The sequence below is a fragment of the Saccoglossus kowalevskii genome, chromosome 10 (assembly GCF_978046115.1).
Source record: "Saccoglossus kowalevskii chromosome 10, keSacKowa6.1, whole genome shotgun sequence".
NCBI lineage: Eukaryota > Metazoa > Hemichordata > Enteropneusta > Harrimaniidae > Saccoglossus > Saccoglossus kowalevskii.
Genome location: NC_140650.1, coordinates 27,933,204 through 27,950,801, shown reverse-complemented (window position 1 = coordinate 27,950,801; position 17,598 = coordinate 27,933,204). Strand labels below are relative to the sequence as shown.

Sequence of the window (17,598 nt, the reverse complement as noted above, 5' to 3'; positions counted from 1 at the left end):
TGCAATCTAAAATCAATCACATACGGTAGTACATTAGAAAGCTATTCTTCTCAAATGATAAACATCTCCAAATAAATATTGTGACATATAAATTCATATCACAGGATGACTTTTTACCTACTAGTCTCTTAATTTAAATTTGGTTACATGGCTTATGAATGTCTTTATACTAATCCAACACTGCCTGTCACACAGCCATCAATGTAGATTTCTGTTAACAGCATTCACTTGGCTTCAACAGACTTTAAAACCAGTATCTAGTAACTGTATTTGCTCTATTATAATTACGGTAAGCACATGTACAGTTGTTTTGTTGAAAGGTTAGTTTATTAGGCCAAAAAAAAAGTGTTTTGTTGCCCTCAGCGACCGACTGAAAAATATGAAATATCGGGTCGCATTTTTTCCTTCATATACCTCTGCTATTTATGATACCCTTAGTTTTCACGAGTATAAAAAAAAAAAATCCGACCGACTGACCCAATTTTTCAATTTTCAAGTTTTTTTTTTTAGCCTTAAGGGAGGTATTTTTGTTCATACTTTTTAATCCATATACATGTTTTTTGTGATACCAAAGCAACTTTTTTGGTTACCTTATGAAAACACATAGCGTAAATTAATGCTAAATCATCATTAATGTATGACATATTGCCACCTGCATATCAATCCAGTAAAACAGGTAATTCTGCCTTAAAGAATGAAATTTCAATTTTTGAACAATGTATGTGCCCTATAATAGAGGAAATTCAGTATTTGAAATCTTAAATTCCAACAATGAATATATACATATAATATTGTTATTTTATAGGTTTTGATTCAGCGAATTTTACCAAATATATTTTGTTTAACGAATTCACAAATCAGTAAAATATGTGTAAAGCAAAAAAAAGAAACAAGCTCTTCAGCTCAGTCAAAGAAAACTTCAGCATTGTTGGACAGCTTTCATAACCATGGAGAGTTGAATGACATTCACAGCAGATTCAATCATTGATGGGCGTTTTCAATAACGCTTATGTCACTGAATTAAAACATTTGACTCTATCAGAATATATACATGTAAACATCTAGTCATTATTTGGAAGCACTACCACGATGAAAATCCTGGAAATGAGAGAAATTTAGGAAAATTCAGTCAATCCTGTACATTTGAACTTTTACTACAGTTCCACTAACAATTTACTGGGAGCTGAGTAAACATGGGTGATGGCAGAGTGACATATTATAAATATAATACACTGGTAATGAACCATTGGATATAAAGTTACAGCAGAATGGCCTAGATATCTGTACTAATTCTCTTGGGATAGATACCTTAGGCAATACAGAGAATTGTGCTTATTGCAAGGGTCACAAGCCATGATGAAAACCAAGTTAAAATTTTTGACAAACAGTTTTACTTGGTCTTATGCAGAGTTTGCAACTATTTTTTCTATTTCATTGATGTTTCCATCGCAAGTACTTTCCAACATTGAAATAATCCTTTCTTTTTACAGCAGTCATGGCATGATTGAATAAGAAAACTTTCTGACTTCTGTATATATTTATGCCCAGGTAACAATAGCAAATCACCAGTTAGAACGATTCTCATATAACAGAAAAATAGCTGAGAAAATCACAGACAATAGAATAAGGTGCATAAATCAAGCATGGTGGTAATGATTTTGAGGGTCAATACTTACTTCCCAGTTCCATTCTATTGCTAAAATTGTTGTATTTTCTAAACTTGGTCCTATGAGTGGATTTAACTGCATAATAAAAGCAAGTGCCCAACTGAAAAAAAAAACAAGATGAAAGATTGAAACATGTGGTGTCACCTAGTTCTGGGTCCAACAACTTTTTGTTCAACTATGACATACTCCACTGTCACCAGGGTCAATGTAAACACAACGCAGAAATTAGTTTTGCTAGTTATTTACAACAATGTAACCTTCCTGAACTACATAGCTTATGTTCACAGACATCTCCAGTAACAGTCTTATGTCGTTAATTAAAATATGTTACAAAATTCTAATGTTTCCAAAATTTCACAAATTTTATAGATTACTCAAAGTGTTGTTAATTTTCAACATGCCTTGTTCGTAAAAGTAACTGTACTTAAGGTAGGTCTCTCGAAATGCTCTGACACGTTTCCATAGTGAACAGAGCACATTGTGATATTTCGCATTGTGATAGTTTCCATAGTTTGCATGTTTTTATTAGTTAAGCTAAAACAACAAAAAATCTATTGGTTTAAATTTTAAATTGATGTGAGCTGCCTTTATAGGAATGCTGCTTAGCATACACAATCAAATCATTCAATTCAACTAGGCTCAAAAATAGCTGCCATGGATGGGGCTGAACGAGAGACGAGATCTGCCAGATTTCAATTCAGCTCGATCAGAGCCAAATGTAAAGTGCCCTCAATTTTGGTGTCATGCTCGTGTTTTGTTTTTTTTACATGGCAGGATGCTGGGAGAAAAAAAGAAACAGTCACGAGTCTGAAACAATGCACCGGTGTTATGATTTAGGTATCTTGACAGGATAAACAACAGCTAAAATACGCTGAATGTGTTACAGTCTATTCGCTTAAGTTTTTGACATGCAAAATTACTATCTTGTAATTGTTCAATTGTTGTGATATGTGTAACAGTTGTCAACCTAAACAGTGTAGGAGCACGTCGCCGTACCATGACCGTTTCTACAATTTTTAACGGTGTGTTTACAAAGTTTCTTCAATTTCCATTGGATCTGTTCAGTCGTCCTTTCAAGTTTTTGTCACATAATTTCGTACACCATTTTCCGTGTTGAGCTATCAATCTATCACAGTATTTGTTTACTCTGCCAAATAGATATAAGTGCGCGTACCTTTTCGTCAAGCCAGAAATTGCGTGAAATTACAAACAATGTTGTCTTCGCCATAATTGAAATGAGAGGTTACTTGAAAAAGATGATTAAGGGCGTGATTTCAGCTCCGAAATCCGGACTCAACCCTGAGAGTTTATTAAAGCCAAACTTGGCTCAAGTCGAACGCGCGTACAGTCATTTTTGCTGGCTTGAGTCACAGGGCTCAGATAAAGCTGCCATGTGAGAGCAGCAAATATTGAAAAGCAACGGAATGTAAATATTATTACAAATTAAAGAAGTACAAAATACTTACAATGTATAACAACAAATAGCAGTGAGTATGAGCATCAATTGAATAATCCTATGAGAGAAACAAATACAGTAGCATAATAATTAAATACCACACGTCAATAACGAACAACTACAGAAAAAAAAACAATTATGGAATAATGACAAGAAATGCTGGTCGTGATGCGGGTATGGTGTAGTGATAATCCTGGTGGTGACGTCATGATGTACGACGACTATCGACACAAACACGAACAAATGACAATTTATCATTTGTATCGAATTAAAGGTTTGTGTATCACTAGGATTAACATTTATTGTTGACGTTAAACGAAAACTATTTATTTATTCATTCATGGAATTACTAATTCCGATCCGATGGTTAACCTTGAGTCACGATCAGCCATCTTCAAAATGTCGTGTTTGAAAAACACCCGATGTCGTCAATTTTAAAACACAACTTCACATATATACTCACCCCTTATTTGGTCCTTTCGGCACGAGAAACGGTGCCACGGCTCCAATAAGGAGCCAAAACAACGTCATAACGACAACAGGAACCACAGTCGCTGTAGCAGCCATTTTGGAATAGTCTCCTCACTGTCATGTGATCAGCGAAGTCGCCAATAAAAGAGACCCTTTAGCTCATTGAAAAAGGGTTGTTTAAAAGTTGATAAAGTGATATGTAGAATACTCGTACGGTCCGACATTACAAAAAAAAAGTCTTTTAAAACAGTTATAGTATTTATGTTTTAACATGACAAAACATACGCAAAGTTAGTCAAAAAAAAAAACGATGTTAAACTTTTAACGAAGATAAGGGTACTCCTAGTATTCTGTACTATTGACCTTTGCAAGACTAACATGACCAAATCGGATTGAATGAGCAAAAAGTAAAGTTATTACAGGTACTTATCCACAAAGAGCTATAGGTGAATCATTGCGTAATGAGTTCTGTAACAAACATTCTTAATCTGGATAGATGTTCACTTGTCTATGTAGGTCATATAGGCATAACATTAGGGATTGTCCATTTGATTTGTTGGGGGGGGGGGGTAAATTGAGAGAACTAGGGTGGGTAAATTTATATTCACATCGAACAATGCAGTATGAGTGCTGAATAGCAAAATTTCTAAAAAAAAAAAACAACACTACATGCAGTTAACTGCATGAAGGCATGGATGTTTTTGTTTTTTTAATAAATATTTTGTGAATTTTCTTAAGAAAAACATTTGTGCCTTCATGATATTTACTGTATCGTTCAAATTTCAATACATTTTCTGAACATGTACAATTAAAACCAATTTAGAATGTTTAAATTCCTTCTGCAGATACTGGAGAAATGTTAAAATGAGTTTGAAGCTTCTTAACGGTATATCATTATTAAAAATACAAACATTGAAAAGTGCATTCCGTACATTCTGTGTTGCATCTACCACGTATTCTAAAGATGTCTTGAAAGAAGATTATGATGCTGTTATTATTGGGGGTGGTCATAATGGATTGGTAACTGTGAGTAGCATATCATGTTTTCTTAACAGACAGACAGCATTGCTCTACAATTCACCATTTCCCTTTTATTTATTGTTTTTAAAGACCAAATACTGTTGTAATTCCTAGTCAGTGTAAAGTCTATAAACATTATTATTATTATTATTATTATATTTTTGTGTCTTTCGGATCTCATTCTGGATTCTGTATTTGCTCTATTTGTTGTTGTATTCTAATGATTCAGTATAATTACCCCAGTTTCCTCCATCTGTTTCTCTGCTTGGCTTCCAAAAATAGATTTTCTGTTTTTGGTAGCAGAGAAACAGATGGAATTGTTCATTTATTGGATATGTGCTTTTAATCTGTCAAATATGATTGTTAATTGATGGTTATTAAACTTGTATATTTTCTAAAAATTCTAATGTGAAAAAAAATGAGTCTGAAGTCTGAAGAAGTGCTACTTTGTGTTTTTCATCATCACACCAGGTGTATGCTATTGTTTTGTTATTAATTTTAAAATATTATCCTGACCAGGTATTATCAAGAGGTAAATATCTTTATATAATAGATACACCGATGTCCTTTGATGAAACTATGTATAAAGTAGCTGGGGTTAAAAGTATGCTGAAACATTTTGAAATTTACTTAACAGCTTGATAAATTTATAAAACAAATATCTCGTAAAGTAATGGACCTTTGAACTATTGCAGTATACTTTTATTGCAGTCTACCAAAAGCAGGGTGTCTGCATGTACACTATTAATGACAAAATAAACTGTTAAATTCAGAGGGAAGGACATACTGCCTGACAATTGGTACATTATACAGCACTGATATCCACAATTTATTAAAGGGGAAAGTGTGGTCATCACACAAAAAATCTTACTTTATTTAATGCAGATACACTATTTAATACGATTTGAGATCAATCTCCAGTAAAAAAATTTGCAGTCATTATTAAAATTAGATTTGTCACATTTCTCTAACTAGTAAAATTCAAAAATGTTCGTTTGCAAATTTAGAGCGATTCAAATATTTACAAGTCTCAGTCAATCTAAATAAAGAAATTGAATGAATGTAAACATAATTTACTTGAATATATTTTGTTCTTTAGGCAGCTTATTTGCAGAAAAATGGGTTGAAAACCTTGGTTCTTGAGAGGAGACATCTGATTGGTGGAGCAGCTGTAACTGAAGAGATCATTCCTGGTATACATCACATATTGGAAGTTTTTATTAAGTGATTTCAGAAAGTGAATAATTGATTTCATACATGAATCAGTCATTTTGATTCAAATATGATTTAGATCCAACAAATCCAAAATGACATTGCCACAAATATTTTGTGAAAAGAATATTCTGATTGGTAAATAATAATTTTATTTCACAAGTTAAATGTGACAGTTTCATGAAATTGCTGATTCTTTCATATATGTTGTTATGGTAATGCCAATTAATATTCAAGGTAATGTCTTGTGAGGAAAAAAAAAGAAAAGAAAAAAATGGGGGTCACAAACTTATTGGATGGACTCTATGGAGAATATTAAAATATTACCGAGTTTCATAATGAAAAATTCCACCATTTGTTTTTTCTAACTTTATAATAAAATCAGTGGATTTACCATGATATAATTATGTTTTATTTCAATAGGATTCAAGTTTTCCAGAGCATCCTATGTACTGAGTTTACTAAGACCCCAAATATACAAAGATTTGGAACTTAAAGTTAGTTTAACATTTTTTTTTTATGCAAATATTCGGTAGCTTTGTTAAATTCAGTGTTATATATGGAACAACAAATTTGGAACAATACTATTTTAGAGAGATAGTGTTAAGTACACTTCATAAAAACAAATTAAATTCTGACATGATTACCACAAGATGAACAAAATACAAAATCTGTCAATAAAACAAATTTTGCGACTAATGACCATTTACTGAGTAAAACTATTTATTTTTACAGAAACATGGATTAAAGGTATATTTACGTGAACAATTTGCCTTCACACCAGTCCTGGATGGGAAAAACAGTTACCTTCTTTTAGGAAACGACAAAGAGGAAACATTTAACCAAATAGCCAAGTTTTCAGAGAAAGATGCCAAGGTGATGTTTAACTTTGTAGTGATGAATCATGGGATTCATTCAAGCTAATTAAAATCTTATATATTGAATGATGTGTATTTTTTTATTGTATTTTTTTTTGTATTACATGATTTCAACTACAGCCATGACTTTTGCGACTACCAAAACTAAAAAAAAAACTACCAACAAATTATTAATAAAATATTTTAAATATATAAATAATTAATAAATAAGACATGCCCAAAATATTATCGTTTATTAATCAAATTGTGGATACTTTAATCTTAAGTGCATTTTGTTGTTTTACCTTGTCCCAATGAAATGGGAAGAATCAGAAGCAACTTTGTCAACCACACATAATGAATTGTGGCAGTTTCAACTTTAAGTATGATTATCACTTTGCATGGCTTGCACTGTTTAAGAACATTCCTCTTGATTCCCACCATATATAGTACCAACAGTCTCACTTTTATCATTATTTTCATGCTAAATATTATAGTAATGAAGAATTTCTTTTCCTTAGGCGTACTTTCGTTATGAGAAAATGATTAGTAAGATAGCCGAGTCGATTGAACCATTACTAGATAACCCTCCAGTTGATATACCAAGGCTTACAAAAGGAACATTTAAACAGAAATTGCGAACATTGCCATCCATAAAAGCACTCTTTTCTTTAGGTATGTATATTATTTGTTTGCAGTAATATTGAGACATTACGCACCATAAATAAACTCGAAGGAATCAATGTTCTATTTATAGTTATCAATAATATTTTGTTTATAGGTGTAAAGCTTAGTGACGATATCTCATCATTTTATGAATTAATAACGTCTCCAACAACCAAGATCCTAGATCACTGGTTTGAATCTGAACCACTGAAAGCGACACTAGCTACCGATGCTGTTATTGGTGCCATGTTGAGTCCCACAACACCTGGCAGTGGGTATGTATAAACATTAGGCTAAAAATGGTGATTTTACTTTTAAATTTACAATAGCAGCTCTTTTGATCTGCCACGTTGGTTGACCAGAAAACATTTATTTCATTTGAATGTTGCTCACAATTTTTGTAGGAAAAATATGGCACCCAAATTGCTAAGCATTTATTTAAGTACAACTGATACAATTTTTGTAATATTCTATATGTTTTTGTCACAGATATGTATTATTACATCATGTTATGGGAGAGATAGAAGGCATAAAAGGTGCATGGGGATACCCTGAAGGTGGTATGGGTGCAGTGTCTGGAAGTATAGCTAAGGCAGCATTATCGTATGGTGCCACAATTCTAACTGAGCAGGTAAATACTGTAGTGGTAAACAATCATGCACACATTTTGCTTTGGATAGTTTTTCCTTGGTCTAATATGGTCATTGTTATGTGCCTATAATTCTTCAAGAACACTTATTATATTGAAGCAGAATTTCAGCCAATCAGATACCAGTAGAAACTAAGCGCAGTATTTGCACATTCAAATGTCATATGTGATGAAAAAGACTTTTAATGGTGGACAAGTTCTTCTATAATTTTTTGCTGGGGAAGCTGCATGTAGACGTTTTCCCTGAAAACTGAAACATAAACCATTTTGAAATTTGTTGGTCAAAAAAAAAAAAAATTCATTAGCAACACATTTCTATGTACTTGACAGAGTACAATGATTCCTCCTAATTCATGATTGTAAATTAAAGCGGGATGGTCATCACCTGCGCACGCGCGGGAATTGAGTTCCAACGACGATCATTGGTGGAAGCTTGTTTGTAAACAATGACATGCTATGGCCATCTGACGCATGCGCAGGTGACGACTCCCTCGCTTTAAATACTATATTGTCTAATTATGATTCATAGACTGTGGAGAAAATATTGTTGAAATCTGATGGATCATCAGCGGGTGTCAGGTTGAAAGACGGTACAGAGATCAAGTCAAGATTGGTTTTCTCAAATGCTACGCCCAAGGTGACATTTTGTGACTTGGTACCAAGGTCAGGCTTATCTCAGGAGTTTTTTGATGAAATCAACAAAATTGATTATACATCACCAGTAACCAAAATCAATGGTAAGAATATGAGCAACCAAGTCTTTGGAAAGATTATAGTCACAGTTCGGATATCATGGCAAAATAAACCACCTTTCATACAATAACTTGCATAAATTATCAATATTTTTTCAATTATTTTTATCGAGCCCTGTAGCCAGTGTGAATTTATGTTCATTTTATCTAAAATTAACAAAGAAATTAAAGAAAAATAAATGAAGATGCACAAAATGTTGCACCATCCTTGATTTTATTGACATTTTCTACCTCAGTGCACTTGAAAACATGAATGAAGACAAACTTCTTGTTGTTATTGTTTCATCATATATTATTGTTTGATATTGCAGTGGCTGTAGACAGACTCCCTAACTTTACCGCAATTCCCAATAACTCTGATGGCAGTCCATCACCGCATCATAGTTGTACAATTCACCTCAACTGTGAATCAATGCAATATATTGATGAAGCTTACAATGAGGCCTTGCAAGGAGAAATACCAACCAGGTAGGAGAGAACTATCTAACTTGTGAATATTATCTGAAGTAGTCTCGATAGATGTTTTATACTCTTCCAGAATCCTAGGCCAGGAATGAAAACATTTACCAAAATCAATGAGCAAATGTTTTTTTTTTTATTTTTTTTTTTCAACATTGATATACAAAGTGTACTGATATTTTTGGTTTTCACAAAAGTTGCAAATTTCTTTTGTGTTTTTGAAAAAATTCTATCGAAATCTACTGTGATACCCTCTTTCCTAACTGGCCTAAAAAGTTAAAATTTGTGTGTGAGCTGCGCATATAGAACGCCCTAAACTTAATGGACAGATTACTTTCGTTTTCACTTCATATTACCTACTGTAAAATATTTTGTTATAATTTTCATGACTTATTCTCAAGCTTGAATTATAGTAAGGTAACCTTTTGAGTGCCCTCATATATGATTAGAGAAATTGCTTTTGTTTTTATTTTAAAAAATCTTTAAAAATGTTAACCTTAATCTACAGACCAATGATAGAAATGGTTATACCGTCATCATGTGATCCAACCATCGCACCACCCGGAAGTCATGTGATCTCTTTGTTTACACAGTATACTCCGTACACACTGAAAGATGGCAAAGAATGGGATGATACAATGAGAAATAATTATGCTGATAAAAGTATGTCATTATTATTGTTACCTATAAATGTAATAACATATGCTTATGTTGAGTGTGGCCGACGTTGAACACCAACATGGAAGATTTTATTTTATATTTTGTTTAGATTTTATTAAGTAGAAGGGATGGGTGACTGATATAGACACCATCATAAGCATTTTACAATCTGTTTAGAACCCAAATATGTGACCAGATGCATTCATCTCATTTGTGTATTCACACATTTTTCATTCAAATTAAAATAAACAGGGTCTTTGTTCACTATGTTCTTTCACTAATTAGCGGTTGTATAAATGTTATCAAACTCTCCTATAATTATTGTATTTATTTATTTCAGTATTTGATGTTATTGAACAGTATGCTCCGGGTTTCAAGTCTAGCGTAGTTGGACGTGATATTCTCACTCCACCGGATTTGGAAAGAATATTTGGACTGACTGGAGGGGTAAGGCCAATTTGTTTTTGCTTTTTGCCCATAGGAAAATTGAAAAAAAAAGTGGTTTTCATTTTTGTATTTTGTATTATTCAGTACCTCAATGAAAAAATTTATGCAAACTTTTACAGGTAACATTTATTATGAAATACAGGCTTTCAAATACATTTATATGCTTTATACATACAATATCCTATTGCTTGTGCAATAAACATTTTCTCATTCTATCATGATGTGACACTGGTACACGAAACTGCAAAAAAACTTGTCATGTGGAGATTTTCATCTGACATGTGCAATGACATGAAGCTTTGGTAGGAGAATACATATTATAAACATTTAAATATTTTCTGACACGTAGTCTACAGTAGTTAAATTTATTTTGCATGTGTCTTTGGTGGATTTATATCGTATTTGTACATTTATTGATATCACCAATTCTCAATTTTAAGATAATATTTATGCCATGTTCACCTATTCAACTACATGCCAGATTATTTGGATTTGGAGACGCAGGTAACCAGAGTGTTGCTGTAAATTTTTAATGTTCTGTAAATATATTTTTTGGTAAAATTTCTATCGATATTTCATATCTATTGCCCATAGAACTCAATCAGATTTTACTTAAATTCTCTACTTTAAGTGTTCACTCATGTCCCTTTTCTTGTGGGCGTGTCCTTAGCAACTATGTGCATAGCACTAACACAGAAAACAGCATTTCCATAGAACTGTAGTAACATAATTAGTGGTTTTAATGATTTTTGCAAATCATGGTTTAGTGTAGACCGCTATATGAAGACGATTTAACACCTTATGTTTTCTTTCAGAACATCTTTCATGGTGCTATGTCATTAGACCAGTTGTATCTTGCAAGACCCAGTTACAGATCACCCATTGCTGGCCTCTATCTTTGTGGTAGTGGAGGCCATCCAGGTAAATATTAATATGGAGCATATTTATCATCTAAAAAAAAGACCGTTGTGTTGAACGTGGTATTGACAGGGTGTTTCAATGGCCAAACAAAATCATATTTGAATGATGCAGTATACAATAATATGATAAAACCCCACACCCTCCCTGTGGCTTTCGTTGCGTATTTTCACGAGTAATGTGGTACAGCAGCATACACCGCATCTTGAGTGAAAATAACTTCCATACGTAACGAAAGCCACAGGGAGGGTGTGGGGTTCTGTTATTATTACATGTTCCATATTTGATTATTTCATATTAAAGAAAGAACATGCAACAAACCGGTATGGAATTTAGGTCACAGGACCCCAATGCGCATTCATATGTTCCAAGATAGTGTTACGCCCTAGCAACGTGTATCAGTGTAGAACGCGTGTCACTGTCCGTGTGAAAATAAAATAATCAGACATCTAATGAGTCACTGTCCAAATAAAGACAATTAATATACTACATTGTAGTAACAAATAAGGTGCATAGTAAATTACCAGCCTGTGATTACACGTGTAACTTTCTACCATCTTCAGACATAGCTATGTTACCAAATATGGCAGAAGTTCAAGACAGAACACATAAACCCATGTTGAAGTGTATGCTCAAACCCAGAAATGACAACACCAATAGATTATCCAGTTGTTTTCCATTGTTCAAAACTTGTGTATTTTTCTTTTTCTTAAGGTGGTGGTGTAATGGGAGCTCCAGGAAAAAACGCAGCAATGACTGCACTACAAGACATGAAATAGATCACGCTGTACCAAAACAATATCGATATCATAATCTGTTGGACATTTTTTAACCAGAATCAGCATTTTAAAATGTAAAATGTTTAATTTTCAAGAGAGAATATTTAACAAAATTATTTTATGCCATATATATGAATTGTAAATAATTTGTTCCCAATAATCAAAAACATAGTGTACAAATTGCAACCTTGTGTTCATAGATACCTTGGCAGGAATAAATAAGATGGTGCGATAAAGGTGTTGGAATTTTAACATGCGGAAAATGATTACAGCCAGTTTCAAATGTTACACAAAAGGATTGTGAGTGCTTTGAAGTCAGAAATATATTTGAAAAATAATTTATACTGCACAACAAAACAACATATCAGGTTACAGCAGATCTTAGAAAGTACCCTTAGTGTAATAACATGCGTCTCAAGTAGAATTCCCTTAACTTCCATGTATTTCCATGTTTGCTTTTTTTAAACTAAACTTTCATCTGTATCTTTTAACAAATGTACATCCGAAATTAAACTTGATAGACTCCAAATAAATTAAGTAATAAAAGTAAACAAGTAATTTTCAATGATATATTCCATGTTAATTTTTTAAGTGACTGTGTTAATTATAAACAATGAAAAATGTTGATATATTAGAATTAAATATCAAGAAAAGTATTCAGCATGTTAACAATATGATTTTTAATATAATATACCATAGTACCTTACCTTGGTTTTGTTCAGTCAAATTGACAACTCGTTGGAATAAGTTTTTCATATCATACAAAACCGTATAATCTACACATAAACCATTTGGAAATTTGGAATTAAACAGCAAAACAAAACATGTAATTTTCATGCCAAGTTTGAATGAAAATTGACCCTGGCATGCCATTTGTGGGACAAAAATGGCCAGCAGTCGGTAAAATCAAAACACAAATTAAAGTGTGTAGGTATACTATCATGCCTTGCCTTTGTACCTACTCTCATCAACATAAACTAATCAACTAAAATGGCCAACGAACATTTGTCCCGTAACAGTATGTTAGTGCCATGTAACAATTTGTGTGAATTGATGTGTGTACAGGAATGAAATATCAGAACTAGGACAATTACACAGTATTCTATAAAACATTATGATAGCCAGTCAGTTGCATGCCTACAGATTCACTATGGTCTAAATTTGAATTCAATCAATTAATGAGTATTATATAACATGTGTGATATAAAGTTCAAACTTGACTCATCCAGGCTTGTACAGGATAAGGCTGTGGAACTGCATTTATTTCAAGGTGACTGCGAGTCAGCCATTTTGGATTTGATGGTAAAATAGATGTGCTTTTGTCCAATGTATGTTGTATGTGTGAACTTTATATATGCTGGAGATGTGAATCCAAAACCAGACATGAAAAATAAGATGTCATCAAGGTTCCATTTCGTTCAATGTTTGAACAAAGTTTAAACAGAACGCAGGATTTAGATCCAGTTCCCATGTATTTAGAACCCAAATGTGATGAAATAGACGTGCTCTTATCGGTCAAGCTAAGCATTTGTAGTTTTTATAGATAATAGAGTTGTCATGGTACTTTACTTCCTCACAGGGATGAATCACCCCATATGGGGTTTTTCATATGGTGGCCAACCAAGCACAGGGTCATGAATAAAATGGTCAGTAGTTTCTGACTGCCCAACTTTATTCTCAGTTTCTAGTTTTTTGATAATTCATTTAACATTCAAGCTAAGTATTTATTTAAACAATAAGGCAGAGGTGTGAATATATATATATATATATATATATATATATATATACATGCTGTTAATCATGCTACAAATCCGAAAGAACTTAAAGTAGTGAAGTTTTGAAACCTGTGACCTGCAACGCCCCTGTTTTATTTAAGAGGCGGATTCGTCAAAATTGGCTGGGAAACAAATCAAGCAAACCAGGCATTCCATACTTTAAGCCATAATTGACAGAATTATTATTCAGTTCAATGGCATTAGAGACTATAATGTGCATACATGTATGTCCTATATACCGAAGTCTGATAGATATAAATGCATCCATGGACGTGAATCAGCTAATGCCTCATTTTCAGAGTGCCATCGAAAGGGGACTAACACATTTAACAATATTACATGTACATTACAGCATTATTACTTATGTACACATTTTTCACTGAATTGGGCAATATATTAGTGAGGAATTGGCATAGAAATGAATGAAAACAAACACCTTTTTTTGTTTAATATTGAAAAAAAAAAAATATGTGCACCTGTAAATCAATCTGCATGACCCTTTATAGATTATAGCAGTGACTACAAAACCCTTCAAAATAAAGAATATATATATTAATTATTTTCCTTGCCAACATAATTATCTGGTAAAGCTCTACGCTATATTTTAGACTTATTGTCGAATAGGAAATCTAATTGATTTGGGAGGATTCAGAAACTCAAGAACCTCATCAGTCATGGTCTTACCTTATCTAATTATTTTTCTCCTTTCAGTGGATTCGGTGAACTAATTAATAGTGGAGTGGAAACTGATACTGTGCAATCGGCAGTTTGAGCCTAAATTGTTTTGAAGTTCAAGAAAATGCTTTAAATTAAATGCTGGTTATTCAAGCGAGCAATAGCCTTCACAAAAATGCCTTCAATTTTTTTAGGAAGTGCATTTGGTGCACTATTGGCCAGTCGGTCTGTAAATCATGCGATTCAAGACTGACCAGAAGTGTAGCATTAAATCTCATAATCTGTTTTTTCCTAGAACCACAATAGCTTAGTCGTTTTAAGCTCTACAGTTTTTGAACTGATTTCCTGGCCATGATTTTTCAACGGTTGAAATCTGCCTTTTCAACCATATCTCAACTAAAGTGGCAGCACAGTCACTCTACTTCTGTGGTGGCAGTCTTAGTAATTCCAACACTTGTTAGTGTCAGCCATTTATGAACATTGTGCTTGGACAGGTGCGGTGTCAAAGTGCGAAATTCCAAATGAGAAAAAGTTGGCCAAACCACTACTTTTGTATTGTAAGTCAGTACCTCTCATCCCCAAATCTGCAGGATTTTGTTGGCATAACAATACAAAAGTAGATGTCTCAAAAACACATCTGCACTGAATGGAGCTTTTAGTGTTTAAGCAAATGTACCTTTGACTGATAGCAATGGGGCGAATCAGAACGTGCATTTATTTTGCATATTCGTTGTCTTAATCACACCTTGTAGATGGGCTATTAGTGCAACAGCTACACTCATGGTCAGCATTTTGTATACGCAACTGTCTTCGGTCTCACGGCGTTACAGAATGCACTATTTGCATAGTTAACATCCAATCCAGTGGACCCACACCAAGTTACCTCCCTTGCAAAAAACGCCACAAACAAACAATATTTACATCCTCTTTTTAATGTTGACAAAAAAAGAAAATGTACATGTCAATTTTAATCGGTCGCCATGGCAACAGATTCTTCTGTGTGTTTTCCTTTTGTTTTATCTGCTGCAACTCTTGATGCTGCTTTCTTTTCTAGGATCTTCTTTCTGTCTTTGTCCAATTTAAGCTTCACGATCACGACCTGCAGACACAAATATATGTATCAGTTGTACAGGTTATGATTCATCACTTCAAAGTTTAAATGTGTTCCATTATATTGTACACAGAAGATCTCATTTCTTACCTTACTTGGATGTATACCAACATAAACAGAGGCACCATTTGCTTTTTCACGCTGGATTCTTTCAATGTATACAACCATCTTTTTACGATAAACTTGCACAACTTTACCAACCTGCTGACCTTTGTAATGTCCACGAGTTACCTATGAACAAAACATAGTATTTTGAGTGCCTAGAAAATACAGTCACTGCTGATAAGACTCCCAGTTTCTCGACCAAATTTGTTATGGACAAACAAAAATGATGTAGCATGTAGGATCAATATAAAGAATATCTGTAATTCTCAATACAGGGGCAATTGCCATCGATGACTAAGGTTCAAGGACTGGGCATGCCAACAGGGCTAGACACTAAGGGTAGTTTTCTTATAGCTCGGGACAACAAGTACAGCAAAGTTTGTTAGAGCACTATATTAATTTTTTTATACAAATATGATGCGAGGTGAGGTAAGACGAGGTTTTACAGCCCATAGCAACATATTAATCTCACTGCTTCTAGGAGGCAGTCTTAATTTTGTCAATCTCGCAAAAACTGTTTGACAAGGTTATATGAAGCATTGCCTGAACAAGTATCATTTGCACCACATTCTCAAATCTGGGTCTAGAGCATAGGTTGCTTTGGCTCATAAGCCTTCATGGTTGCTGATTTTCATTTTTTATTTGGTATACACATTGATGGCTCTATTGCGACTTACAACAGAATAAGACCAAGTTTATGTCAAATAAGTGAAAGGAAATGAATAAAATTTATTTCACCAAAAACAAAACATTAATGTAGAAATAAAAAATCAGTTCCATGTCGCAACAGAAATAATGGAACTATAGCAGGGGCTAAAGTGCAGATATTGTAGACAGTGGATAAACTACATGATTTACTGAAGATGTGTGCAACACATGAAGCTTGGTCCAGAGTTTTTGTATCAATATTTCCCTTAAAATTGTTCAAATAAAGGGTCACCAATCATCAAAACTGACACATGCCAACACCCAAGGCAAAGTTTAGGGGATCGTGAGATAGGTCTGTCTTTAGGAATCAGTTCATTACACAAACTAAAATCTAAGACGTGCTGGTTGATTGTATGAAATTTAAGTGAGCAACAAACTAACTGCCTCGGTACCCAAGAAGTTTGCCTTAGTGCCTTAGAAAAATACAAAATATTTGTGCAATTGAATCAAATTTTGAAAATGGACACTCAACCTTAGTATGGTGACTTCCATTCCTTATCCATTTTACAGGAAAGTCTAAATCCAACCCTCGTGTATGCATATCACCAATGTATACTTACTTGCACTTCATCGTCTTTTCTGATTGGTACACTTCTTACATTGTATTTCTGTTTAAGTTCCTTAGATAGTGGAGAACTCATCAACTTTCTCCTTACGTGAGAAGGGGCATTGAAGTGTCGCTTACGATTTTTCCTCCTGGAGGAAGTCGTAAATGGGTTTCGCTTCATAGTTACACACAGCTGCAAACGAAATGTACGTTCACGTTAAAGACTAGTAACTAATACAAATATGAAACAACTAGTTTAAAACAAGCCACTCTATGCTTCGTTCATACACGCAAAGTGGTTGTTCTTCCAGAAGAGAATACATTTTTTGCGAAACCACGATATACCTAAACACGAAGAATTGTGTGTTTAGTATCTATCCTTCGTTGGTCATCCATTTTGTCTGCTGTTATGATGGGCGAAAACTGAGATTGACATCTATTTACGATGCACTGTCTTAAACTTTATTGTAAAATAATTAACACATTAGTGAGTTCGGAAACATGGCTTCAATTTGCAGGACGTACGTGGTAAGATGGTAAGTATTTCACGCGATTCAAGTCGATGATTATGAGGATGCAATGTTAACCATACCTACTCGCGACAAGATGGCAGCCGAAAAGACCCACATACGGGCACTTTTGTACTCCCTAGCATAGAAATATT

The 17,598-nt window shown here is 33.7% G+C and overlaps 3 protein-coding genes across 5 annotated transcripts; 1 reads left to right on the top strand and 2 right to left on the bottom strand.

The window, feature by feature from the left end:
- Positions 1-524: 524 nt before the first annotated feature.
- On the bottom strand, positions 525-3,724 carry LOC102804384 (V-type proton ATPase subunit e 2-like). Its single transcript, XM_006822639.3, has 4 exons — positions 3,587-3,724; positions 3,134-3,181; positions 1,677-1,767; positions 525-1,098 (listed from the first exon to the last, which is right to left on the bottom strand). The coding sequence occupies exons 1-4, from the start codon at positions 3,688-3,690 to the stop codon at positions 1,069-1,071; spliced, it is 273 nt and encodes a 90-aa protein (XP_006822702.1). The 5' UTR covers positions 3,691-3,724; the 3' UTR covers positions 525-1,068.
- A 235-nt stretch (positions 3,725-3,959) lies between these two features.
- LOC100366530 (pyridine nucleotide-disulfide oxidoreductase domain-containing protein 2-like) lies at positions 3,960-12,578 on the top strand. Its single transcript, XM_006822647.3, has 14 exons — positions 3,960-4,016; positions 4,440-4,620; positions 5,714-5,807; positions 6,250-6,323; positions 6,562-6,702; positions 7,205-7,358; positions 7,465-7,624; positions 7,839-7,980; positions 8,528-8,735; positions 9,062-9,218; positions 9,718-9,872; positions 10,210-10,316; positions 11,132-11,237; positions 11,949-12,578. The coding sequence occupies exons 2-14, from the start codon at positions 4,459-4,461 to the stop codon at positions 12,011-12,013; spliced, it is 1,725 nt and encodes a 574-aa protein (XP_006822710.1). The 5' UTR covers positions 3,960-4,016; positions 4,440-4,458; the 3' UTR covers positions 12,014-12,578.
- A 2,801-nt stretch (positions 12,579-15,379) lies between these two features.
- Positions 15,380-17,590, bottom strand: LOC100377844 (large ribosomal subunit protein uL24-like). Of its 3 annotated transcripts, none has more exons than XM_006822640.2 (4): positions 17,527-17,590; positions 16,948-17,127; positions 15,665-15,805; positions 15,380-15,562 (listed from the first exon to the last, which is right to left on the bottom strand). In XM_006822640.2, exons 2-4 carry the CDS (start codon positions 17,113-17,115, stop codon positions 15,431-15,433), a joined length of 441 nt encoding a protein of 146 aa, XP_006822703.1. In that variant the 5' UTR covers positions 17,116-17,127; positions 17,527-17,590; the 3' UTR covers positions 15,380-15,430. The 3 variants fall into 3 exon arrangements, with proteins under 3 accessions (XP_006822703.1, XP_077869522.2, XP_006822704.1); XM_078013396.2 differs by having other exon boundaries at positions 17,531-17,552; XM_006822641.3 differs by having other exon boundaries at positions 17,460-17,543.
- Between the last annotated feature and the right edge of the window lie 8 nt (positions 17,591-17,598).